The 27,748-nt window shown below is 41.5% G+C and overlaps 1 protein-coding gene across 3 annotated transcripts in view; it reads left to right on the forward strand.

Annotated features, from left to right (window-relative positions):
* ksr2 (kinase suppressor of ras 2) overlaps positions 1-27,483 on the forward strand; it is a 91,381-nt gene extending 63,898 nt beyond the window's left edge. For 2 of the 3 annotated variants that reach the window (XM_034596370.1, XM_034596371.1), the window contains exons 13-21: positions 312-353; positions 2,660-2,729; positions 5,974-6,022; positions 7,361-7,722; positions 11,272-11,368; positions 11,455-11,588; positions 14,807-14,941; positions 16,294-16,423; positions 18,385-19,523. In XM_034596370.1, coding sequence (XP_034452261.1) covers positions 312-353; positions 2,660-2,729; positions 5,974-6,022; positions 7,361-7,722; positions 11,272-11,368; positions 11,455-11,588; positions 14,807-14,941; positions 16,294-16,423; positions 18,385-18,531 — 1,166 coding nt within the window. In that variant the 3' untranslated portion in view covers positions 18,532-19,523. Of the gene's footprint in view, positions 1-311; positions 354-2,659; positions 2,730-5,973; positions 6,023-7,360; positions 7,723-11,271; positions 11,369-11,454; positions 11,589-14,806; positions 14,942-16,293; positions 16,424-18,384; positions 19,524-27,289 lie in introns of those variants that run through there. The other variant, XM_034596372.1, reaches the window with a different exon arrangement.
* Positions 27,484-27,748: the final 265 nt, after the last annotated feature.

Raw genomic sequence — 27,748 nt, forward strand, 5'->3', positions numbered from 1 at the left:
GTCCCAAATCCAAAGCAATGTTATATTTCGGGCTTTTATTGTTATACAACAGTCGACCCAATGGTGGCACGAGAGGAAATAGGTGGATTGAGTTTGGGCCATTTCATATAATGACGATCCAGATGTTGTTTTGCACTGGCTTTGCTGTTCTTTGAGCCATACAGCTACCAAGGCTAAAAAACCTTTAGCAACTTTATGTAGAACTGTATATGTGCAACCTACATGTGAATAAACAGGATTTCTGAGATTTCTAATTTGTGCTGTGCAGTAGAACTGGGTCTTAGGATCTGATTTGTCTCTTTTTTCCGCAGCCTCCAGTTACTTCAAATACAAACAACAGTTCATCTTTCCAGGTACGTCCCTCGTAACTGATCATTACCCCTACCCATGATGCACTGCTGCTAGCCCAGGATGAGTGAGGAGGAGGAGGAGGGAGGAAGGGTTCTTTTGATGTGGATGGTGATTTTCATCTCCTCATCTCGTCTCATCTTTAAGACTCTTGGCCCCTACACCCACTCATTGCTCTCCTCATCCGGGCTCCTAATGACTTGTCAAAGCCTTTGCCTTTGTCCACACTGGTGCCACCCAGCCTCCGCTCGTTTGGCAGGTTATTACGGCTCAGACGACCTGGGGGGGTGCGAGGTGAAGTGTTGTCGAGATGTGCGCAGACGGGTTTTTTTGGGAATCCGTGCACACGGTGGTTCCCTGGTTCTGACTAATGCAGCCACCGGTGCTGTTATACTTTCTTCCACTTATATGTAATCAGCTGCCTTTTATAAGCCGCATAACAACACAGTCAATCATTACCACTTACTGTTGCTCCCATCAATCTAAAGCCATTACGCTCTTAAGTGGAACTAATGTCACTTTCTCGTCAAATAAAATTGACTGTAAATTTGGTTTGGAAAAAGTAAATTAATAAAAATCCATACAGCTCCAGGGGGCGATTCCAGTGTGATTTGACCAAGTGTTTGCTTTCTGTGCCACAAGGGACTCCAGCATATCCAAGCTTTTTGTTAGAAAGCCAGAATAAGCTGTACAGGTTGTCACAGGGATCACAGACATAGTTACACAGTGGACGACCGGCTCAGATTCACACCACTGGATCATTCAGAGCCTGAAATCCTCCTGGCTCGCTGGTCTTTGGAGTAAATCCATGCACACATCCAATCAGGCCCCACAGAGAAAAAACAGAAACAGGTCCTCCTTGCTGTGAGGCGATGGTGCCAGCGACTAATGCAGCGTGCCACAAAGGGAACGATTTCTGTGGCTCCCACTTTGTGGTAGAAATTGTCAGAATGTGCCAACGCAGGCGGCAAGCGTGGCGAGGAATCCTCCGATGTCTTTCAGAGGTGAATACAGAACAACGGCTGACCCTGCTCCATCTTACATGTTGAACAGAGGAGCATCCTGAGAGTATAAGGAAAAGCCAACTTTCTCTTTTTTCCATTATATGATGGTGCAGTAGGTCCTTTGATGGAAACAAATTACCTTTAAATGACACTTTTTCTAAAAGGTTTTTCTAAAAACCTTACTGACAGTTATCGGGAATGTGCGACTTCCCTTTGCTGCTGACGAGCCAACAAAAATAATAAGTTGTTGATTTGATCGCACCAAGAGGTATTTTAATATCAAGTAAATCAGAGAGGTTTAAGCTTCATGATCGACTTTCAACTGTTGAACTGTTGTTAATTAGGTATTAGACGTCTTCATCAGCATCTCCAAAATCAATGTTTCAGACAACACAATCCTGGAAGTTTGTAGAAGTTGTTAAAGCTGGTTTAAGGGAATCCCGACTCAACAGCTTGGGTTTTATTTATTGTTCAGTGTTTATCCTGCTGCCGTCTGTATCTTGCTTTAATTACGTTTTCCATCGGTGGTTTACCTTCACAGTACCTGAGGTTTACCTTCACATTATTAAACAGAGAGTTAGTTCTGTGCAGTCACCAGACTTAAGTCATTTCTTTCATAACGTCAGAGCCTGATGAAAGCGGTGAACCGAGGGTTCACAGTACAGATGTCTCACTGTTTACTGAAAAGAAGAAGACGACACTTTCTATCTCAAAGCTTCTTCTATCATGAAGGGACCAGACATTATTATTATACTATAATACCTAAACGATTGTAGTATTCTCCTATTATACTACTATAATACTTTTGTATTATTTGTACTATCTGTACTATTTTACTATTGCTATTATATTGATACATAATAGCAATAGCAAAAATTTAACCAGTGTTTACCATTTAGAAAAATGCTGTATTGTGATAATCAGTAAACTTGAATTAGTGTCTTCAACCATTAAAACATGATGCCTTATTTTTCCTTTTGAATGTTGGGGACATTACACACATTCAGCTGTATACTTTATATGGGAACTGAATGAAAAGTCTCCACTGGTATCAGAAGCTTATGTGTGAAAACAAAAGCAGCTCAAGCTGACCACTCTGACTCTGTATCTCTGCAGCAGCCGTAGGGAGTTACTATTCTTTAACCACACCATAAACATTTAATGCCGAACTATAAATCCAGCCTGAGATAAATCTGTCCCACTTACAGAGGATACCTTCCACTTCTTTTTTTAAAACCACTGACAGCAATACAAACAATGTTGAGGATTTAAATCCTAATTCATCGATATTTTGTGACTGTTTGCAGATGTTGCTCCGGAGGCTCCTCCCAGCAGAGCACCGCAGGTCATCCTGCACCCCGTCCTGTCTGAACCCGGGTGAGCAGAATCTCATTACCCGAGGAATTCAATGAAACCGCATGACTGCATTTTAAAAGAAAACAGTCCTTCTGATCTTCATCAGGCCCATCTCTTCTTTCCGTCGTCTTCCTCTCATCTGCATGCTCCCTCTTCTCTCCTCCTCCTCCTCCTCCTCCTCTCTTTCTCTCTGTGGCCGCTGGTCAGAGGCCAAGTCAGATTTATTGGAGCAGATATTTGGGTGACAATTTCAGTGCGAGGGCCGACATGACGAATACTCAGAGACTAATGTCAGCATGGCCTTTCGTTCATGCTACACTTGGGATGCCAACTGGATTTCCAGTGGCTCTTTGAGGAAGCCAGTGGTCGCGTTAAAGCAACCGGAAGAGGAGGAGGAATGATGAGATGCCTTTCGACCCAGATGTTAATTAGATCAGGATCTCAATCTATCACAAGAAACAGGGCGAGAGAACCTGATTCTACAAGCGCACGGTCAATTGTGATGAAATATGGATCCTACCCATGGATTCTAATGGTTTAATCAATAGCAAATATGGCCACAGTTAATTTTATTTTCGAAATATCAACACAGTCTTCCAAAGGTCTTGCGTCGAGGTACAGGACATGGGGCTGCACATGTTCGTGGATTAAAGAAAAAAAGAAAAAAATAGAAGAAGCTGTATTTGATGTCTTCACCCCACATTTCTGTGGCAGCTGCCAGCTTTGAGATAAAGAATGGGAAGCAATGTCTGGAAATAATAAGAATCAGAAGAAAGTATGATAACAAATAATAGTACATGCACGTCACAGTGGGCTCCATTTGTGTTGGACTAGAAAAGGGTTTGTCAGATGGTTACTGTTGCATTCATTACCATAATGGTTACGATGTTTGTAAAGCTCATCTGCCAGTTTCGCACACAAATGCGTGAAGGATGTGTTTTTTCTTTACAGGAGAAAAGATTGCGTCTCTGGCATTCCCACTGTGCCAGATTGTGAATGAGCTGCATGGGCACATAACACAACCTTGTATCTATACATTCATCTATGGAGAGAACATCTATGTAATTGGGCTGGTGGAGAAAACAACCAGTCATTTCACAAAGACTGAAATCTGCCAGCCCCTCGCAGTCAAATGGGTTTGTAAGATCTGCACAGTTCGCCATGAAACAATAATTTTGTCGTCAAGCATGTTTGCTCGTCTCTTTAGAAAAATGTTTTCTTTAGGTCTAACGTCGTTACAGTAAGTTCTGCAGAGTCGTGAAGGTGTTGCAGTTGTTCTGGTCTTTACAGTAGATCATTCTGCGATCCAGCCTCCCTGCCGGGGGGGTCGGGTGGAATATGAATTTCTCCACTGGGATGACTCAGAAACAGCGTCACATTATTTACCTTAAGAGCTGAGGAGATAAACCCCAGTTTAGTCTTGATCATGGCAGGCATATTAGTGCAGGTAACAGAAATCTTGAAAAGAGATGACCCAAAAAAATCTGTGAGAATATACGAGGCTGTCTGCTCATTACTATTTCTGCACCTCTCATAATTTCTTCTCTTCACATCCCCACGATCTCTCATTCTTCACCTTTTCACGAGGCATTGAGACCCATATTCTTCTGATTTAATTAATGCTATTGTCCCTCCTCTCCCACACCTCCTTTGCTCTGGCAGCTGTTAGATCTCTCTGGTCTTAATGGCCTCGTCCCAGGGTTAATGATAGCCTGCCTCACACCCCCAGTACCCGGCAGGATCCCCTCATTAGAGCGCAGATCGAACCGGCGGTAGAGACCCTTGGCGCCGCAGGAATCACACATTATTTTAGAAGCTGCCTCACCTGTGGTCTTGGCCCAGAGTCCAGGAGTGCTTTGAGAGCCGGTGTTAATATACCACAGGAAGGTGGCGAGAGGTCACACAGCCAGTTATATGGACGGAGGAGGACGGGCTGCGGAGGGAAAGCAGGTTCCCTTTGTGTCGTGTCATCGGCGCCCACAGTGTAGGTGACAGTGTACATTCCGGGGTCAGAAACTAATAGGGACTCAGGGCGTGAATTCACTTGAGACTTCATAATATGAATGTGAAATTATAAATTAGGGTCAGAAAATGCCACCAGCAATTAGGAATGGCCTTTCTTACATTTCGTCCTGTTCACACTTTATTCACTTCGGTCAAATCACCTTGATATAATGTGCTTTTCCCCACATGTGGGCCACTGCAGGTGGTGAACAGTGTAAACGGCTCTGGTCCAGTAATTATTTCCAGTGTGGTCTCGAATTTAAAAATTGATTTGAACATTTTTCAGAAACTAAAGAACAACAAGATACCTAAGATTGATTGTAAGTAAAAATTAAGACTGGAAGATAAAGTACTGGGACATTTATTCAAATTTATCTCCTGTTTCACATGGGAATTTATTTGGTGTGTGTTATGATATAAAATGTAAAAGGGTGAAAATGTCTCATTTTGTAGTCATTGAAATCTCCCCAGTAAAGAACCTTCCTCACAACAAATAGATGGAGCATCAACAGAATGCCTCTTGTTTAAAAGAAGACTCGCTCATAGCCTCCAAAAAAACTTACCACGCAGCTTAAATCAATATATCTTTCTTTGCAGCTTTTGCATTGCATTGTGTAAACATGCTGTGGTGCACAAGAAGTATGAGAAAAATCCATGGCAGACAGTTCAGCGCCAGTTTCCAGTGGTGCTCACAGATTCAAGGTTTCAGGTCACTTGAATATATCAGACACTCGTGCAATCAATGGGTCATTAGTTCAATTAGGTGGAACGAGGAGACGTACATGTATTCAACCTACTGAAAAGGCCGCTACAAAAAAATCTTTCGAGACTTTCGAGTTCAGCAGATCAGGGGCCTTGGTAAGAAAGCAGAAACAGTTGGAGTTGGGTTGAAGGTTAAAGGACCCAAGGTGCAGACGTCCGACAAGGGGGGTTGTGCAGAAAGCAATATTTGATAGTAGAACAGACTTTCAGGAAATCCAACCTGAAAACTGTGGCAACGAAATAGGCAAGAACTCGGCGTTCTGGGGCAAATATGCTAACTACACCAAAACACGAGGCAACACCGGGAACATTAACAGAAACTAAAACTGGGTAGCACCGAGACTCGATGCTCAAGGGAGGGAAACGCGATCTCCCATTCCCAAGGAACGACGGGTCCAATGGGCGGATCCTTCTCGGGCCAACCAGGATTCATTATGGGCCAGTGACAATCAGTAAGAAAGAGATTTACTTCAGTTATTATTTTTCTTCTTGCTTCCAGGATCGAGGGGAACCCTTTACTCCAAATCGAGGTTGAACCTACATCAGACGTGAGTCCTTTGATTTCTGACCCTTTGTGCTGCTGTGGAATGTGAGGTGTTCGTTTCCTGCATCGTTTTACTTCCCTACAATTCTTTAGTCAGTAATCTCTGTGTGAAATTACTCACGAATCCCAATGAAGACAAAATGCAGCTTTCAGCGTCACATGTCACAGACATTTGCATTGTTCCCTCGTTTAACATAATTTGGCTCAGCTCTTTGAGGAGCCTCCAGGTAAGTTATGCGTCAAAAGCAGCGAGAAGGAGACGCAGCTTCACTGATCGTCATCGCTGTTCCTGTAACAATGATATATTTAGAGAAAATGGGATGCATATTGCTTTGAATAACAATCCAGCAGGCATCTTTGAATAGGTCATTTTCATCATATTTAAAATCAAATCAGAATAAATCTGCCAGTTTTCCCCCTCTGGCTGCTTCCCCTTTTCATAACTCTCTATTTATGTTGGTAATGGCCTAACTAGCAGTCGGTGTTTCCAATGCACTGAGCTCGACAGAAATTAAGAACGAGGTAACACACGAGCGGGTTTTTATGCTTTTATGCCAGAGGTTTTTTATGACAATTAACTGATTACATGTTTATTAATTAATCCATTAAATTATGGTGTGTGTATATCTTGGAAACAAAGTTGTTCCTATGACTTAACTTCCTTGCAACTTCGGAGGTCAAGTAAAGTTCAGGAATAAAGACACAGATAGTGAATGTACTGTAAACAGCAGCAGTGGATTGAAACCACACGGCTTTACAGTTGTTCTCAGGGAGCTTTTCTTACCTTTATGAATGCTGCCTAGTTTGGAGGAGGTTTTAATCCACTAACTGCTGAATGGCTTTTTTTTGGGGGGGGGGGAATATAAGCATTTATTATCTTAAGTCTCTTTCAAACAGCCTTATGTAGAGAAGAAGATACGTTAGTTGGATGTAACCGTCACTGCCCACTCACTTCCGTGCATCTTTTACGTGGATGTCAAGCAAAACACAGCAACTGACAACAGACACGTTGAGGTCTCATCATAAAGACGTTGTTTCTTACCAATTCAAAAGGTCTCTCCTCAGAAAGTTCCACCATTGTAAAAAATGTCTTCCTCCTTTCCTACGATTGTCTCGCTAACTATTAACTACACTGCCCCCCAACGTTTTCCAGTGGTACTGCTCCGTTTCGTTTGTTTCATGCAGAACCACAAGCTTCAGAAGACGTGCACAAATCCGGACAAAGTGAATGCAAACTCCAAACCGTTTCTGTACCTTATATTAAGCATAACTGAGCCTCTAGTGGAATACTTAGTTTACACCATCTCTTTGTGTTGTATAAGTACAATTTGTCTTGACGCAGAATGAGGAAGGTAACGACGAGGACTCCGGTGACGAGTTTGAGGAGATGAACCTGTCGCTCCTGTCAGCTCGCAACTTCCCACGCAAGGCTAGCCAGACCAGCATCTTCCTGCAGGAGTGGGACATCCCATTCGAGCAGCTGGAGATCGGGGAGATGATCGGCAAGGGGCGCTTCGGCAAGGTTTTCCACGGTCGCTGGCACGGCGAGGTGGCCATCCGCCTGATCGACATCGAGCGCGACAACGAGGACCAGCTCAAGGCCTTCAAGCGCGAGGTGATGGCGTACCGCAACACGCGCCACGAGAATGTGGTGCTGTTCATGGGGGCGTGCATGAGTCCACCACATCTGGCCATCATCACCAGGTAAGGATAAAGATGTACTAGGTACTTTTCTACAGATCCATCCATTCATCCACTCCTCCATCCATCCATCTATCCATCCATCCACTCAACCATCCTTCCACTCATCCACCCATCCTTCCACTCGTCCATCCATCCACTCATCCACCCATCCTTCCACCCGTCCATCCATCCACTCATCCATCCTTCCACCCATTCAACCATCCAACCATCCACCCACCCATCCTTCCACCCATCCAACCATCCACCCATCCTTCCACCCGTCCATCCATCCATGTGTCCATCCTTCCACTCCTCCATCCATCCACCCACCCATCCTTCCACTCATCCATCCTTCCACCCATCCTTCCACCCATCCATCTATCCATGTGTCCATCCTTCCACTCCTCCATCCATCCATCCACCCATCTATCCATCCATACCACTTAGCCTTTGAGGGTCTGGTTTTACAAGTGTAAAAGAAATTTGGTATTTGATATTCAATCAATCATCAATCAATCAATCAATCAAATTGTATTTGCATAGCCCATATTCCCAAATCACAATTTGTCTCACGGGGCCTAACAAGGTGCGACATCCTCCAAATTTAAGGAGGAAAAGATGGTCGTATTGTCCTGTGTTCATTGTTTGACCATAACAAGCCTTTCTTCCGATGTTGAATCTGTGGTTTAGTCAGTTGCTGAACCCTGAGTGGTTTCTCTGTGGCAGCTGCTCGGCCTCCGCAGCCAGTCCTCGTCCCACGGGAGTCATTTTCAATCAGCCACAGATCTGCCCAATGAGTTTAGAGCGGCTGACAACGAAGCATGCAGAGGTTATCATTAGAACAGCCTGCTGCTGCTGCTGCTGCTGCTGAATGGAGGAGCCGCCCACACCTCGTAGTGATGGGGTATCTATCTCGACAGCGCAGTCTATGGTGGCAGATAATACGAGCGTAGAGGGTCGGAGGGACTGAATCCTGTCACTTGGCGAAGAACTTTAATTATTCCATGGATTAGTGTTCAGATTTCTTGCAGCAAGTATTTTCCTCAGTTATAACAAGGTAGCGGGGGCTGTGTTCTGGTTAAAGACCGTCTCTCTTTTAATTAATTGCGGCAACAAATAATTGTTCAAAAAGAAAATTGTTTGGATACTTGCCACCCTCCCTGTGTCGTCTGCACAGGCTGCGAACAAAGAGCGGAGTAAAATAATAATTTTCCCCTTTTGTTTCCTCTCTTTTGTTTTCACTTAGAAATAAATTAATTTTCATTCTCTACAAAGAAAGAAAGAAAGAAAGAAAGAAGGATGTTCTGTGCTGAATTTACGGCTTTAAAAATGCTTCAGGAGACAAAGGGAAAATGTTCTCCGTTCCAATCGCATTCACAGTGGTGGTAAATACGTTTTGAATAACTGACTTGAGTGATTGACTGATTTGTTGCACTGCTTGATTGCAGTTAATATCTCGAGTGCAGGGGAGCTCGCTGCTTCTCAGAAATCCTCGCAGCTGATTAATGCCAATAATGCAAATGTCAGTGCAACAGATGGCTTTGTTACCGACCAGAACTCCTCTTCATGTACGACACATTAACACGAGAGGGGAGGTGAAACACTGGAAGTCAAACATGTAACAATCAAACCTAACGGAGGTGTTTGTTATATGCTGGATTTCTCTGATGGAGTATTAGGGCCATGTAGAAGAAAAACTATTTTTCAAGAGTTAAATGGTAATTTTACCGGAATAAATCATTTTGAAGGCTTTGTGTCATTTTACAGGGTGAATATCAGATGATCAGGCTGCATTAAAATAAGGACTATGGAGAATCTGAAGTTGTGTTTTATTACAGCTCCACATTATCACAAGAATCAGGACTTTGAAAAGATTGTGAAGGAAACATATTGAATTAATGAGCGAGTCATTTTCTCTCCACAGTCGCCAAAGTGCTGCTCATTGTGGGAACTGTTGGGTTTCTCTATAATTCTAAGATCTTGACCTTCGCATGTAAAGTGCCTTGAGATAATGCATGTTATGATTATGCGCTATAGAAAATGAAATGAAATTGAATTGAATTGAAACTGAGTCTACTCTGAGGAAAGAACCACAGGGACTTGGGAGGAAATTGCTTCTTTTGTGGAGGAAATGTTGGATCTCAGTTCACATCCAAGATTGGTTAAAGATTTTGGATCCAGAAGGCGAGGCTGGGGTTTTCCTTGCTGCGTATTTCCTTAAAAAAAACATTTTTGTATTCTTGATTCTCGTAATAATATGAGTTTATTCTCGAAACATGGCCCTAATACTCAGTCGTTGAAGTCATGTGTGAAGGTGGGTTTTAAACATGTTTTAAAGCATGGATGTGACTTCCAGCACTTAAAGGAGGTTTCATTATCACGTTGAGTCCCATGAAATGCTGCCACTCTCTTTTTTTAATCTGAGTAACTGTTGTCATCAGAAGTTTGTTACCTTTCAAGTGAAGTGACACTGAAGCACCAGCTGCATTTCCTTTCGTCGAGAAGACCCAGAGGGAAGAGAGCTGCTGAAAATGCGCTGGCTGTCAGGCGGTTGTTGGTGATGAATATTCATGAGGTGTTGGCTGCAGGTCCTTTGTTGGTCACCTGCGTGGCACAGCCAGGGTTGAGGGCGTCAGCTGTGAGGCAAGGGGCGGGGGGGGGAGGCCTGTTGAGCGGTCTATTAATACACCGTGGTGATGGCACCCCTCCAGAAATATGACACCATCTTCATGAACCGCAGTTTAACAGCTTGGCCCTGGCACAGAGAGGGCCCGGTGTCTCAGTTCAGAACGATGACATATTATCTTCTAACCACATCTCGAGATGAGTTAAAAGACGCAGGACTACACATGAAATTGTTTCCGAGTGGGGATTCCAGAGCCTTGGGAACTCAACTTACATTATTAAATGGCACCTCAGAGTAAAAACAAACATGGGGGAAACACCGGGACACATTAAACAAGCTCTTATACCGTTTGCCTCCCAGTCAGCCAGCCAGCTCTCATCGGCTATTGTGGATTTCTGCTCACTTGCCGAATCGCTATCCCCTCATACTTCACGTGCCTCGACAATTTTGAATCCTATTTACGTTATGAAATCAGGGAAGCTCAGATGTATTTATTAAGATAATGTCTGTGAACCCGTCACACTACAGTTTAATTTGGTCAGATAATCGGTTCAGATCAGCCTCCAACCTGAAATCGCTCCGATTACCCTGCAGTGTCGGGTAATGTGTGAACGGACAAGATAAAAGGTGTCTTGTGTCCCCTGATATTTAAAAACAGTGTTTGAAAACTAAATAAAAGCTTTAAGCAACAAATCTAAGCTCAATTTGTCGCTGCACAATATTTAATTTTCCAGGCTTTTACCATCACCACCTGTTACTTTGACAACTGTGGGAAATGCGAAAACCATTACACACATTAAGAGATTAGTAATGATGATTGATCACCATGTTTTCATCAGCTGGTTTATGTGATTGAAATGTGCAAAAACCTGTATTTGAAGTGTTCTGAGGTCAGAACAGTCGTTTAATATTTGATCCTGTGTTTCTTCCCTTCCCTCTCTCAGCTTGTGTAAAGGCAGGACTCTTTACTCGGTGGTGCGGGATGCCAAGGTTGTGCTGGATGTTAACAAGACCCGACAGATCGCACAAGAGATGGTGAAGGTAAAACAACTCAGCGCTGATTCTGCGGAGGACGTCGGCGGCGCTCCGTCGTGGTGCAGAGCACTCACATCTCTCTTTGTGTGCAGGGGATGGGCTACCTCCACGCTAAGGGGATCTTACACAAAGACATGAAGTCCAAGAACGTGTTCTACGACAACGGCAAAGTCGTCATCACCGACTTCGGACTCTTCACCATATCTGGGGTTCTGCAGGCTGGCAGGTAATTATGTTCAATAAACATGGGAGACAGGAGCACCTTTTGTCAGCTGGAGTCAACTGACAGCCCCTAACGTCTGTATTTTAAGGAAAAAGGCTTTATTGGTCTTCAATCCTGGGTCAAATGAGTCGTTATTACTGCTCCAGCTCATAATTTGACGAGTGAATATGCAATATTTTTTCGGGCACAATGTTATGATTCACATCACAGACATCACATCCAACCATTTCCATTAAAGCAGTTCTTCAGAATCATTCAGTCATTGTTGACAGAAGTAAAAGTAACTAGGCAGTGGCGTCCATGCTGCTCTCTAAAGTTTACCAACCCTGTGTTCGTGACATTCAAGGTAAGACACCAGAAAAACAGTCTGAAATTCAAACTCTACCATCTGTAGGACCAATTTTAATGTGAAAAGGATATATATCAAACCCTTAGACACCTGTCACACCAGTTTATTCTTATTAGTCTACCAATCCATCAATTATCTAAACCGCTTATCGTGTAAGGGTAGTATGGGATGGACTAGAGCCAATCCCAGCGGACAGTGGGCGAGAGGTCTCCAATGAACCTAATCTTAAATCTTCAAGTCTTTAGACGGAGAAAATCCACATAGAGCTCCACACACTAACCCCCAGACCAAACCGGGATTCAAACCCAGAACCTGCATGCTGTGGGGTGACAGTGCTGCACCACCATGCCGCCCCATTTTATGTCTGTGATTATAATAAACAAACAGAGCTAAGCTTAATTAAAAAAAGCTATATTCACTGGATATCTGCTTTGTAGCCTTGTGGACTAGAATACAATGTTGAGCCTCACAGTTTGAATCTCTGCTTATTTACCTTCGCCAGCTGTTGTAACTGTTCCTTAAGTTCACTGTTTGCTCTTGGAAACAATCAGAGCATCAGCAGGCAGTGACATCATCTGTTTGAACAGACTCAATGTGGATTATGGGCTAGGAGGTATAGAGCTGAAGTGCTCTGATTTGTGGTAAAAAATAAGAATACAAAGTTTTTGTTTTCAGTATTAATGCCTAATTTACACATTCTTTAACTTACATCGGTGAAAATTCTGTGAAAAGTGCTCTGCTCCTCTTTTGTCCATCTGAAACGACCACTTCTCCACTCGAGAACATGAACCAGGTCAACGACGAGCAGTGAAATTCCGTGGAGGCCGAATAAAGCTGACAGCAAAGCGCATAAATAGAAATATCACACAAAGAATACAGTGAATCAGTGGTAACAATCAAAACACTATAAAGTGGCTCTCGCTCCACCGAGAAATAAAGTGTATTTTCTGTGATGCTCCGTGTCGTGGCTGAGGCCACCAGTGATCACATGTTGTATCCGCTCAACCTCGACCTCACACAGACTTTTAATCAAGCGTCCAGAGGTAGAGAGAGATTTTCAGTCACAGACCAGAGAGCTGCACAGTGAGCCGTCTGAAAACACCCACAACATCTGCAGCCAGTCCTTCAGAGCAGCAGGGTTATATTTACACTGATATTTCCCCTCATGCACATTATTTAACCTAATTATTCTTATAGTTTACAAATCATTCTATTATTAATCAGTCATTCTGCACCTTTTAAATGGAACGAGCTGCAATCTGTCCCCCAGCGGAAGTCTTACGTTCCCCCTGGTGATTTTAAATCTTTGTTATCTGGTGTTTCTCATGATTCTTGGAGTTGTTTTAATTAAGTACTAGTTGTGATGCTTTTATTTATTTGCTGATTGTGAATGTCTCTTGACAAAGAGATTAAAAATCTCAATGAGACGATTTAAATTAAGATTAAATGAAAACTGAGCAATAAAACAAATTTAATCTATATAACAAAAGTGCAATCTATATTGATGTAATGTGTTTACAGTCAGTAGGTAAAACACATAATATATTGACGTATATTAACTTTTGGCCATATGGTCCAGCACCAGTTCAAGAGAAAAACATTACCACAAAAATAATACACAATTTATTTAATGGTTCTTTAAGATATTTGAATAGTGTTTTAAAACGTACAGTGTCAACAGTTGTTTTATTCTATGAGAAATAGTCTGAGTTGCTCTTTTGCTGAGACGTAGATAATAAGAGCGATAAGTTAACTATAAAGCTAGAGCCAGGAGTTAATTAGCGTAGCTTAGCATAAACACTGTAAACAGGGGGAAGCGGCTAGCCTGGCCGTGTCACTAGGTCAAACATCAGCTTTACCACATCACTAAGGCTCCGTAATCAGGTTTAGCTGGTTGCAGCATCAGTGCAACAACAAGACCCAGCTGCTGTTTCCCAGAAAATAAACACAACACGTAATTCCCAGTTAAACCAACTGGTCACGTTTACGTTTCTATTTCCGTACCTGGTAATAAAATGTTGTTGTGTGTGTTAGAGCTTCCAGGAGGTGAATGTGTTTACATCAGGACAGAGCTGTTTCCAGTCATTTTGTGTAAAGCCAAACTAAATGTGTTTTAGTGATGGAATCAATGAGCTTATTGTTGATGTTGCAGCTTTCATTTAGTTCAAATTTTATTTAATGATTTTTATTTAATGAAACCCAGATGACATTAGTATATAATCCAGGTTAGTGTATGTTTTTATATGTGTAAAATCACTAAAAATCATGTTTTGGTTATCTTCGTATCTACATCTGGAGCATCTGGCCTAGGAGGGTATGAAATAGCCGAGCCTGTTTTATAACCTGGGTATATTCTGGGCTACTCCAGTTTATACCCGGGGTATAAAACAAGCTAGCCTACTTTAAACCCGGGTATAGTCTGGGGAGGGGGTATATTTTGGGTTGTTACGCCAGTACTCTTCATCAAAGTCCAAGTACTCTCCAAAAGTAAAGCAGAAACATCATACATATCAACCCTGCCTCCTCCACGTTAGCCGATGGGAAATGGATCGAACTAATCTTTTCTCAAAGAAGGTTTCGATCTTTTTGTGTATAGTACTTATTACACTGGTGTATGTTCGAGGGTTCATTTCCAGGTAGTATTACAATTCAGCAGACTTTCATTCTGACACACACTAAAACTGATATTATACAGGTTTACGCTTTATGAGACCTCATCGATCTTGCAGTCGTGACATGAAATGATCTTGTAAGACTGTCGTTATGAGGCACCTTTTATTCACCCACTACTTTCAGTGTCTTGGCTGCGTGATGGAGTGGATCAATGAACCTTTACACGTTTCTGTCTCCACCTTTTTTTCTTGCTCTGCAGCCGGAGAGAGGACAAGCTGAGGATCCCCAACGGCTGGCTGTGTCACCTGGCCCCGGAAATCATCCAGCAGCTCTCTCCGGACACAGAAGAAGACAAGCTTCCCTTCTCCAAACAGTCAGATGTCTTTGCTTTTGGGTGAGTGTTTGCCAAAAGGATTTACAAACCCCAAAATCCCACTTGATTCTAGGTAAAATCCCACATTGTCAAGCTCCCTTGACTCAGCACATGTCCTTTATGAATCGAGCCTTGATTGTGATGGAGGCACAAATAAGTATTGACAGCTGCAACACACACTGGAGACACACACTGAGGTAGACAAAGACCTCACTGATAAGTTCCTCCCATGGGGCTGCGACAGGAGGTTTGTGAGCTAAGTTGATCGAACAACACAAACCAAGATAAACTCTGGAATATTAAACTGATTAGAAAATTGTAGGAAGAGGGACAAACGTGTGAATGATGAGGAGCCAGGAGACGTCAACTATCTGATTACACAGTGGGAGTGAATCGAAGAGTAGAGGAGACGGATTTATAAATGAAGTGGTTTCCTCCGATGGAGCTCAGTCCAATGGAAGGTTTGACATCTTGGCTCCGAGGTAAAGGTGTTTCTAAGCTGCACGGGAAGTTCTGGTATATGAAGTTTGAAATAATCATGATTTTGTCTTTCTTTTGTCAAAAATACACGAGATTTGACACCTTTTGACCCAAATCGTTTTCCCAGCTCCGTTAGTTATTGAATATAGATTCCTCCCAATCCGAGGTGTCCTCCCTCTCCTCATTTAAAGTCCAATTTTATATTTGTCCTAAGTTGATTAAAAACCCCAGTGGCTCCAGTCCTTCCTCCGCTGCCATTACTGATTCCTTTGTGGGCGTGGACCCTGCTCTGTTGCCTCCTAACACAATTGCATTTTCAGATGGTCCCCCATATGGAGGTTTCATCACTATATCATTTCAAAGGGAAGAGTGCAGTGCTGGCGAGCAATGTCCAGCTGCTCTGTTAGAACTTGCGTTACCTAGAGGTGACCCCCGAGGCCGTTTTACATATTCATCAACAATCAGCCGTCATGTTTTTTCCCCTTCTACTGGCAAAGAGCTATTTTTATACCACTCAAACCTGACGTGCTGGAGGAGAATGAAAACAACCACTTATCTGCACAGGGAGTGTGGGTATGGTAATTTTGCATGAGCAGTAATTAAGAATGTGTTGTTTCTTTAATGTCTGGGTGACATTTCTTAAAAAACTTGGTGCTCAAGGCAACGTTCATCCTCGAAAAAGGACGTTTCTGCACAGATCCACTCGTGCAGAAGCCTCGCCTACAACCGAGAAGTGAACAAAACCATTTAGTTTGATCTTTTTTACATTTGTTGTGACTGAGATTCGGGCCTGTTAGCGTTAGCACTGGCCGGGATGTGAACCCTCCGCGAAGTGCGTTTTAAAGACAGTGGTGTTTTTCTCTCACACTCGCTCTCTTCCTCTGTCCTCCCAGCACCATCTGGTACGAGTTACACGCACGTGAGTGGCCTTACAAGAGTCAGCCAGCGGAGGTGATCATATGGCAGATCGGCAGCGGGATGAAGCCCAACCTCGCCCAAACCGGCATGGGGAAGGAAATATCAGTAAGTTACAATTCACACGTTTTTCAACATTTTTTACCAATTTCGCGCCAACATTTTCAATAAACTCTGATAAAATAATACAGGCAATCTGGGGATAGCGCAGGAATATAGAGGAAGGCGTATTATTACATTTTGATCATCAATCGCAATTACCCTGGTGTTAACAATGTGCAACAACCTATATTTTGCTTTGCTTTGATTCAAGAATTAAAATATGTTTGTTAATTTCAGTTCATATGATATCTATGATATTCTGTGCTTATATATTGCTTACATATATATACGTGCTTATAAGTGTCAGGTCTGAGTTATTTTTCTAAACCAGTGTTTTTCAAGGTCTTCTCCCTTGGTGGTATTATCCTGTCATATGTATGAGGTATGAGACCAAGGTTGTCTTCAGTTCACCTTTAATGTATAGAATTTACTTTAAATAGCTATTGATAGATACAGAATATAATAGATGCCGATAAAAATCTAAAGCTTGCAACAGTTTAGTCCGTGCAGTGATTAAATCGATAAGCAGTGTAGATTCTAATCAGGGACAAAGTACTGAGCACGTCATTAGTTTTCTGTGTAGGGTATGAAACTATTTTCTTTAATAGTGTGAAATTGATTAAAAACCTGAAGGACTGAGGTAATTTGGATCTCTAGAGGGATTTTAAAGTCCTCTCCCTTGGTGGTATTGGCCTTCCCTGTCTTATATGTATGAGGTCTGAGTCCTCGGTTGTCTTCACTTCACCTTGATGAAACTCCCGCGCCCCTCTCCTCTCTTCGCTTTCTCCTTGAAACTCCCCCAGCAGCCTCCATCTGAACCAATCAGGAGCTTTACCTGCTAATTCTGTGTGCTCAGTCTCTAAGTGGCTGGTAAACTGTGCCGATCTCGAGCCACTGTGAGCAAACATTTCTCCACCAACCTCGTGCTGATTCTGAGATGACTCACTACAGGCAGCAGAGCCCAATGCTCAGCAGACACATTTCCAACCTTTTAGTTTAGCCACAGGTTTCTGTGAGCTGCGTGTGTGTGAACTGCTGCTGTGAGTACTGACTGTGTCGGTGACCAAGCCAAACTACAACAACTGACTTCAGGTGTTTACTTCTTATCCATCTCACCTCACATCACTTTATAACCTGAAATCTTTAAAGTTCATCTTTTTAGAAAATGCCCACTTTCAGGAAGTAAATCCATGAAATGCTATTTGCAAGTTTATTCGGTAAATATTAATTTCCTTTAATATATATAAACATATATGCCAGGGACCAAGCGGTCAAATGACAATTTAGCATAGATTTATTTCACCCAAAAATAACAAAATACAAAATTGAAAAAAATAAAAAGCTTACTAAAGTAGATAAATAAAATAAATAGTAGAAACATAAAGTGGATGACTTAATTAAAAGAGGTCAACAAACAGAACTCTACTCAAAAATAAATAAATAAAACAAGACATTAACACAAACGACACAAAGGGGAAACATATGAGCTACCTGATCAGACCATTTGGAAATGATAGGGGAAAAACAAAATAGACGACATGTAAAATGTATTAAAATAAAAACATCACCCCCCCACGCTGATGCAGCACTTGGTCTTGTCCATTTCCTGGGCCTCCTTATTTAATCAGGCTCCACCCTCTTTTAGCCAAACCAGGAAGACGCAGCCGACACATGGCGACTCAAAGGCAAAGAAAACTGAAATAATACAACAAAAATATATAAAACATTGTAAACTAAACGTGTGCGTCTCATTCAGAAAACAATGTATTGTCAAAAACACAATTTTAACCAGTAATTACTAGTTCTGTTTGTTAACCAATGTGAATGCAGTGAAAATAACCAAACCTGTGATACTGATGTAAGTGAATTTGACCATTTATGTCATTTATTTTGTGGCTGCAGAATATAGAAAGGATGAAATTCGATGTTTGATAACTCAGTTTCCTCGCATCTCTGTGTCTCTCCAGGACATCCTGCTCCTCTCCTGGGCGTTCAAGCAGGACGAGCGGCCCAGCTTCTCCAAGCTGGTAGATTTACTGGAAAAGTTGCCAAAACGGAACCGCCGCCTTTCCCACCCAGGGCACTTCTGGAAGTCAGCTGAGTATGTCAAATGAGTTATAGGGACACAATGAAAAAAAAAACTAAAACAACAACAAAAGCAAACAATCAGCAACTTTTAAAAGTCAGCCGCCATTACTCTACATAAATAGCCCACCTCCTTAAAGAATGCACTGAATCCAAAAGCCAGCCCAGTGATGAAAACTGCCCGTGCTGTGTGTATTTTCATGGAATGTTGGCATGTGTGTGTACAGATAAGTTGACTGTCCGGTTCACTCGAAGCAGCCGGGACTCATACTTCCTTTGGTTTGATTTGAACCATACTGGAGATCTTTCCTTTATCTTTTCTGTCTTTTACCAGTGACTTGTTCCCTTCATAATATTTGATTTATTTCCTGGATGTATCTCCCTTGTAACCTTCAACTGTTCATCATCATCATCATCTCGGACTTATTCAAACACGTTTGAGAACAAATGTAGATTTCTGATTCCCCCCCCCCACCCCCTCATGTCTTTCTTTTGTTTTTGAATGAATGTAACCGTTGCACATCACATTGTATATTTCCATTGCATTGTTCTGCCATTTCTTATGAGTGCCAACTGTGTAGACCATTCTGTCCTTGTTACCTCATGGCCTCATGTGTGGATGTCTGTCCCCAGGTTTGTCTCAAGAAGATTTATTTGACTTACTTACGATGTCCTCTTATTTACACCGAACCATTTGAATGTGAACAAGCCAGCGTCCCTGTTGCTGCAGGGACGCATCGGCACGATTCTTTGATGGGAGACTGTTCTCTGATCAGCTTTGAAAATTGCCTGTGAACATAAGCGAGACGTTTGAACAATATCAAGCCTTTGGGCGGGGGTGGGTGGGGGGGGGGGGGTGGGGGTGTGTGTGGGAGAAACCGCTGGTCATGCCAGGACTTCCCTCACTCAACGCTGTTCTGTCAAATTGCTGACACTTGAAATGTATCTCGTCAACTTGCGGAACTAATTACCCTCCATGAATTGCTGTCACTGAGCCCCTCCCACCTCCCCAGAAATACATGTATATGATTTGCTTTAAATAGCTATTGATGGATAGAGAATCTAATAGATGCTGATGGAAATCAGTGCAGTAAATCCATATGAACTGTGTAGACTCTAATCCGTACTGAAAATGACTAGTGAATAGTTTTCTGCGTAGTATATGAAAAATATTAGTTTTAATAGTTTGAAATGGATTAAAGATCCTGGATCTGAGGATTGAAATGATTTAGATCTGTGCAGGTTTTTTTAAATCCTACTTCAGTGAAGATGTGACTGTTAAGATGCGTCAAGGGAGAGCACATGACCTTTAAGAAGGCAAAGAGAACTCTGAGAAGTCAAAGTAAACTTTTGGGTTTGCTTTTGGCAAGTTCAAATGTTTCTGGTGTTTCCTAAAAGCAGTGTTGTAGTCACTTTGAATTAAAACACACTTTAATTAGTTAAAACATTTTTTTATAAAGATTGACGAATTGTCGGAACAATTTTACTCTTCCAAATAATTTCTAGCTATCAAAATGAAATGTCCTATCTGTGATTAATTACTTGATTTATTAATTGAGAAATAAGCCGTGTAATGGTTTGTTCAGACTGACGGCAAAGTGAATTTTAAATGCAGCCATTCAAATCTAACTGAAAGAACAGGGGTGGAGGTAACTAACACAAGACTCTGCAGAGTTTCAAGAGATGGTTATAAGATTTTACAAAGGCACACGTTTAGAATCACAAACTAAGAAACGGTTCAGTAACATCAGTCGCAGTGTTAATCTAAAACTTGCTAGCAGAAGCTAACATTAGCCACCGTAAGCCACAGTCTTTGTAGGCTAAATTAGACTGAAGCAGTAAAATCTCTTTAGGCAACTGAATCGAGCCAGGTTTCATTTTATCGATAATAAATTCAACTTTTAATTAAGCCAATGCCATTTTTGCATCTCTTAAGTTACTTATTCTTACTTTAAGGCAAACACAGGTTGTCTGGATGAAACTTCAAAGGTAACTTATTGCGATTCTTAATTTCTTTGATCGTATTAACCATTCTGAGTCAAGTCAAAGTTTATTAAATTCTGTCACTAAATATGCCTCAAGGGGCACTTAACCACATTTTTGGAAAGATTTTCATTCTCCATATAAAGATGGAACATAATTTGACTTTCCTCTCATTGTATGCAAAGGGGGATAATATATTTTGATTATGGTTGCAGGACATCGTGCACTTTTGACGTCATTTTAAGGTTTACGAGTTCCCGGTAATAGTCTCAGCTGTCAATCATGACGTTTCATCCTGATTTTATCGCATCAAAAAACGAAATAAAACAAAATTTACTGGAAAATGAGAACTTAAATATGTCAGTTTGTCGAGAACTACCTAAAATGACGAAACCAACTTTGGTAAAAATTATTTAATGTGTAATTTGACTTTTTTTGGCACCTGTCCCATCAACTAACCTGGAGGATGCAGAATTGATGAACTATACTAAAGCCAGCCACCAGGGGGCAAGAGAGATTATTAGCCTTTTTGGGGGGGGGGGGGGGACTTCATCCATCTTTATAAACAGTTGCCATTGACGAGGCTACTCTTGACTGCAACACTGCTAAAAAGGTTTCCGTAGGATTTACTTGATTTAAAGTTTTCATTTGAGCAAACCTAAAGATTGAAATGACTTCTTGGATTATAAAGTAAAAAAGAAACAAGTACGTAACTTAAATCTGGCCGAACTGTCCCTTTAACATATCAGAAAAAGACATATCAGGACGACCACCCCAGGCCATTTTTCTACTTCACGCTGTATAATCATAATATATTTTAAATGTACATTTTAGAGATATAACAAATCGGAGTCGTATCATCGTGAATTCGAAGTCGTGGCGTCATTTGAGCTGTAAACTGCTTTTGATTCTCCCGAGCCTCGTCAAATACACGGAGACAATCCAGTCATGTTAAATAGCCATTCCCACGTCATTCTTTACACATCTGCCAGTGTTGGAAAATGCATACAAACAATCTGCTGCTGTTTTTTGGAGTCTGTTTGTCTATTTTGGAATTGCTGGGATTCAAATATTGTAAGTGGATCATTTATATTTGTACTGTTTACAACTTTCAAGTGCATGAGATGGACTATCAAAGATTGATTATTGTTATGAAAAAGAAATACTCCTTCGACACTATATATATATATATATATATATATATATAGTATGTGAGCATTTTTCTGATGAACTGTTGTCCATTGAGCAGTTTGATCTCAATACCTAAAGAGGTTTTACGTCAGGCTTTGCAAAACTTTTCAAACATCTTTCTTTGGGATTGTTTCAGTATATTTATAGACTATATAAATGATTAGACGTTAGCATTTAAATAAAAAAAAGAAAAAGACCTGTGCACATGCTAGAGATTACACCCTGACTGGACAACAATCAAAGATCCAAACATTAGTGCCAAGTGTATATAACAGATTGTAGAGTATGTTTTATCGTCAATTGCCGTAAAAACCAATATTCCTTGTGAAATCTTTTGACTTCTTTCTTTTGAATGTACAAATTGTGTTGTGTTTTTGTTTTTTCAGTTCATTTAAATTTCTTTCCCTCCATTTTACTTCTATATTGCATTATCGTCGATGCTGTGTCGTTTCTTTCCCCCTTGATTTTTTCGTCCTTGTATTGTAGATTGATAGCCACCAGGCGCTTGTATTTAATGATGCCTTATGGTCCATGGCTTCGTGATGAGTAGATTTTAATCACAAGCTCTTTTATTTGCACTCATCATTTACAAAGTGTATGACAATAAAAAGATGTTTTCATTTTGGACGTTTTCTGTTTCCTTTATGTCATCTTTTATCTTAGTCAACCCCTTCTCCATATTTTACTTTGGTTGGACTTTTTAACACAACTTCCTGTGGCGGTGAGTCAGCGCCGTCCACCTTAATAGTTGTTTTAATCATTTATGATCACTTGTCAAGTACTTTACAGTTTGGGGATTTTAAAGCTAAATACTAAAAGGGGCTGTATAAAATATTTATATTCCGTTTTGATTTGAGTTAAAGATTCCAAACAGTATCACATGTTTTAATCATGTTTATTAGGTATATATTGTATATACTGTATTTAGGACAGTGCTTTTCTTTATTACTTTAATTGACCCTAAACTCAAGTAAGTAAATTTAAATCACAAATACAAAAAATACATCCATACACATACAGTATATACATATAACATTAACAGTGTTGCTTCAGCAGCAAGCAGATATACAAGCAGGCAATCTGCAGCTGAAACAGTGACCTAAAAATATAAAATAGTTTCCATAAACATAGGAATCTTTATATCTTTATTTATCAGTATATAAACTGGATTGTCATCAAACATTTAGGGTGAAAATGTGTTTAAACCAATTCAAAAACACCTTGTGAAAATAGGCTTCACAATAAAGATGATGAGACTCACCACATTAAGTTCTACTAGTGAGATTGTTGTGTTGAGGTCGAGACGTCTCTAAATGAGGTTTAATGGTTTATGCTTCCTATGAGAGAACCTGTTTCCATCACATCCATGGACTGAGTGTAGCAGTGGTTCACCAATTCAGCCTCAGCTTCAACCTCCTTATAGTAAATCCCTTTAATTAATTTACAGTATGAACGTCTGAACCTTTGTTAAAGATGAAATATGTGCCCCGACACAACACTCCCCCCCTTTGGCTCTTATACAGGCTCATAATTGAAGTTTTTAATAAATGATGTGAAATACACAAGTAATATAGAAAGAGTAATAGGCTTAATTAGATCAGAGGCAACAGGGAGGAATTACTTTCAGAGAAATCTGTCCAAACAGATAAAACCCTGAGATCTGATGTGATCCTCTTGTATTTGTTTAGTCCTCAGTGAAGGAGCGAACATACCGATGACGGTCATTGTTTGTGTGTGTGTGGCACACAATGTCAGGCCTGACTCACTGGTTGAAGACAGAGAGTTATTGAGGGCACGGAGCAGAAAAATATGAAACCATAAATAAATAGACAGATTGATAAGAGCTCTACCTGCGCAGTCCTCTTCCTCCTCCTCCTCCTCCTCCTCCTCTACCTCCACCTCTGAAGTCCAGCCTCGGCCACTGGAGCGTAACAAATCCACATGACCCAATCTCATGGAGACTGGAGCCCATCAGAGCATGAATGTTTGGTTTCTGTCGAGTTTCTTGTTAAAACTTCACACGGTTCGGCACGTTTCTTGTTACAGGACATGCTAATGTAGAGAATAAAAATGAAAACAATAAGGGATAATTAAAACGGGTACATAGAATTTAGGTACAGGTTCAATTATGTTGTCAATGAGCACTGGAAGCATAACTCCCAAACTAATCCCACGGAAATGACAGCGTCACAGACACATGCTCATGTACTTGAACTGTGCAGAGATCATTTAAGTATTTATAGTTTCAGTGGGGGGGGGTTGTGATCGCAGGAGAAATGATGAGGAAACAACAAAACACTCGAGGATTTTCTAAAAGCAGATCAGTTTAAAATAGGAAAGAAAGAAAGAATATAAAGAAAATTTAAACAGAAAGATGCGGATTGCCTAAAAAAAAATCAGTCATTCAGAAAATATTTGTTTGTTTGTCTTGATGTTCGCATGTGACCTTTCAGTTGAAACCCTTTGATCTCTTCATGATGTTTTATTTCCAGTCACCATTTTCTATTTTATTAATTTAATTCATTTTTTTGATTGTTGTGTGTGAGCTGGTTATAAAGGAAACAATCGAGAAACAACAATGTCGGTGATTAGACTTCATCTCTGAACGCTGACATCTTCATTGTTACCTGTGGTCACATGACTGAAGAAACGTTTGGACCAAGGAAATTTAGTGGAATGTGCTCTCCTGTAATTACCTCTTGTGGCCACAGGGGTCACTGTCCAGCAAACGTCACATTAGCTTTGCCTCAAATTGGATTTGTACGCTTCGGCCCACATGTAGTACACTTTGTTCACAACGTACTAATTGGCGTGGGGCGACACGATCGTCTCATCTCAAATAAAACACGGCCTCGATGAAAATAACAACATTTGACCACATTTGTCTCAAGTTAAAATATCTATCGCCTGTTGATGTGTCCCCTCCTTTGCCAACGTTATCACAAGTAAAAAAAAACTGTAATCACTATATAGTCAAGATGGTAACTATTGAGTGTCACATTGCTTTTCATATGAGGAATTTGTATTGCACTACTGCACTTGGCCACTAGGACAAAATGGTCGCAAGGCAATCCTTGTCAGACTTTAATCAACTTTCCGAGTAAACCCAATGGACTCTTTATAAAGATGGACAACATGACACCTCCCCAAAAGTGAAACCAAATCATATGGACCCCCCCCCCCCCCCCCCCCCCACACTGATGTATGTCCAAAATGTTAATTGTTGCTGTAAGTTTGGTTTTAATTGGTTATTTGATGCTATGGGCTAGTGCAAACAAGTTCTTCTTCTGAACTCTAATGAGGTGTTTTGGGAAATGTATGAAACCACTAAGTCATGTATGGCTGTAGGCGAGTTGAGGTTGTTACAGAGACACCAGACAAATTCTGATCATTACACCGTGCATGTGAATACAATCCTGCTTCAATCATCACATGCTAGTTCTGCCCTTTCGCAGGACTGTGGTTGGATTAAGGAGGCTAATTAGATCGCTTCAGTGTTCACCTCACAAACATGATGAAGGTCCAGAGAAACACGCATTGTATTCGTCTTTGAAATTAGCCAATTTGGAGCAGCGGGAGTAGCTGGGCCACATAGCCTCACAGGACTGTGGGCTTCTCTTTATTCATTTAAAGACACCCACGTGGCTTATTATGCCAGGGATGTATCTCATTAGTGCAGGTTTTTTGGAAGGCAGAAAGATAAAGATGAGCAGGGATAGATTTGCCATATAAGGGGGGGGGGGGGGGGGCGACGTGAAGGTTCAGCTTCAATGAGCCCAAAGCCGTGCCAGTGAGGAAACGCTTGTTAGGGCCTTGAGGCTAAGAAACACGCTGGCAACACCTGTATGTGCATCGCAATAAATCCCACGCAGCTGTTGGCCCGATTCCGTGAGCAAATAAATTTAACACCAATGCTTGAAATACTGCGGCTATCAAATCAGGTGGAATTGTCTGAAGGGAAGAGTTACAAGCAGCCGGTCTGACGTATCGGGGGGGGGGGGTAGATTTCTGCGGTGGTGATTCCACATGGTGCTCAAGAGCCTGAGAGTGGTCGACTGTCTGACAACAGCTTCTCAAACCCACACTGGTTTGAACTGTACGTCCTCGAAATAAATCTTACATAATGGGGGGGGGAGGGGGGGGATGGCCGCTGTGACCCTGTCCTGCCCTCTAGCAGGCCCCGCGCCGGCCCATCTGCCAGATAATGTGCAGCGACACTGGCACTCAGACTCATTTAGACCCATTGTGGTTTTTCCTGGATGCAAAGTTTGTATTTCACATCTCCACAGCATGTGTTGATGAATACTATGAATAATTTTTTAGATCTTGAATTTGAACTTGGACTATATTTAGCCCATGTCCCTTTCCTTCATCAAAGTCATTCGAGGATTCGTGATTTTTTGATGATCACTGTGTGTAATTATTGCGATAGTGCTGCAGGTTTTTAGACAGCAGGACAGTTCATTCATTTTTTTAGATATAACCTGACAGGCCCTGAAAAGTTTAGGCTATAATATCAAATCTTCCCCAAAGCACAAGCTTAGAAAGGGTCAGGTCTAAAGGAACAGTTCTACATTTTGGGAAATATGCTTATTTGTGTTGTAACAGAGAATCAAATGATAAGATTAAAAATACTCATATCTGTGCTATATAAATAATTAGTTGCCTGGTCTTGTCCTCTGTAAATCTGCTCTGCACTGACTCTGCCATTGTTTTCCTATGGGCAGAACGGTGGCATCCAACCAAAAGTGCCGCCGAGCGCTGTGCTCAAAGTTAAATATATTTAAACTTTGACCCAGTTGGCCTTTTGAAGCACAACCAATGAGATAACAGTCGCATGTGACACACTGTCAAGGGACAGGCATATCATTTTTTTGGTATTCTTTCAAACTCGATAAAATGGCATTAAAAGTGAACCACAATCTGAAGTGTCTTGCAAAGACATAGATTCCTCGCTTGTATCAAACTCTGCAATATATGCACAAAAAAAACGCTAGTTGAGCGATATCCTATCTCGAAGACCACAGATAAGAGCTCTCAGTGTCTGTCAATGTTTTGTGCCATATCAGTAAAATGCTCTGTGCAATAATTTGATTTTTTCCTGTTCTAGTGGCTCCTTCACATATTCTCTCTTCTGACTGAGGTTTCAGCTTCAGTTAGCCGTTAGCTCGCTCACCATTAAACCTGCTTGTGTAACATTGTCTCTGTTGGAAACACAAACTCCGCCAAAGAGCTTTAACTTCATTCAAGTGCATTTGTCCTTGAAACTCATCCAGTTTAGTTTGCATGTTTCCAGCTGTTATGACGCTGGAGTAGAATATTTTCTCTTTTGATGAAATGGAGAAACAAGTCATTTTCCACTCAAGGTGCAGAACATTTTCATGCATTTATTTCCAGACCAGTTTGTCTCCTCACTGCTGCAAAATTAAACGAACACAATTTTGGGATGTGTTTTAAATTAGATTTCATGTGCTCTGCTTTGTTCAGTGTCTGTTAACAGTGTGTTGTCCTGCAGGACTGTGTGTGTGTCTGTGTGTGTTTGTTTGTGTGTGTTAAGATGGCTTCAAATTTAATGATGTCTCTGTTTTCCTTCCCTCCCCCTTCCCGCTCTAGGCTGTAACGGAGCCATCGATGGGACCATGTCTTTGCATGAAGCTCGTCCTCAGCTCTGCTCACATCTGCCCTACCACCCTCCCACCTACCCACCCACCTTCCTCTATTGCCCCATCTTGCTTCCACAACCTTCGCCTTTCCTGCTCCTCCGCTCCAGCTCTGACACACACACACATACACACACACAAACACACACACACACACACACACACACACACACACACACACACACACACACACACACACACACACACACACACACACACGTTTCCCCCTAATGCCTGATTGGACCCTTTAGCGGTCAGTGGTGGCCCACGTTGCCAGAGTGGGCGACCGAACACGCCGCAGACTTTCAAACAGAGAGGCCTTTCTATCTCCACTCTATGCCTGAAGCCCTTCCCCAAAATGACACCCTTGTCTTTTTTCTGTTGAGGAATTTTCAGCGCCACACACACGCTA

This window comes from Hippoglossus hippoglossus, chromosome 9, assembly GCF_009819705.1.
Source record: "Hippoglossus hippoglossus isolate fHipHip1 chromosome 9, fHipHip1.pri, whole genome shotgun sequence".
In the NCBI taxonomy this organism is placed as follows: Eukaryota; Metazoa; Chordata; class Actinopteri; order Pleuronectiformes; family Pleuronectidae; genus Hippoglossus; species Hippoglossus hippoglossus.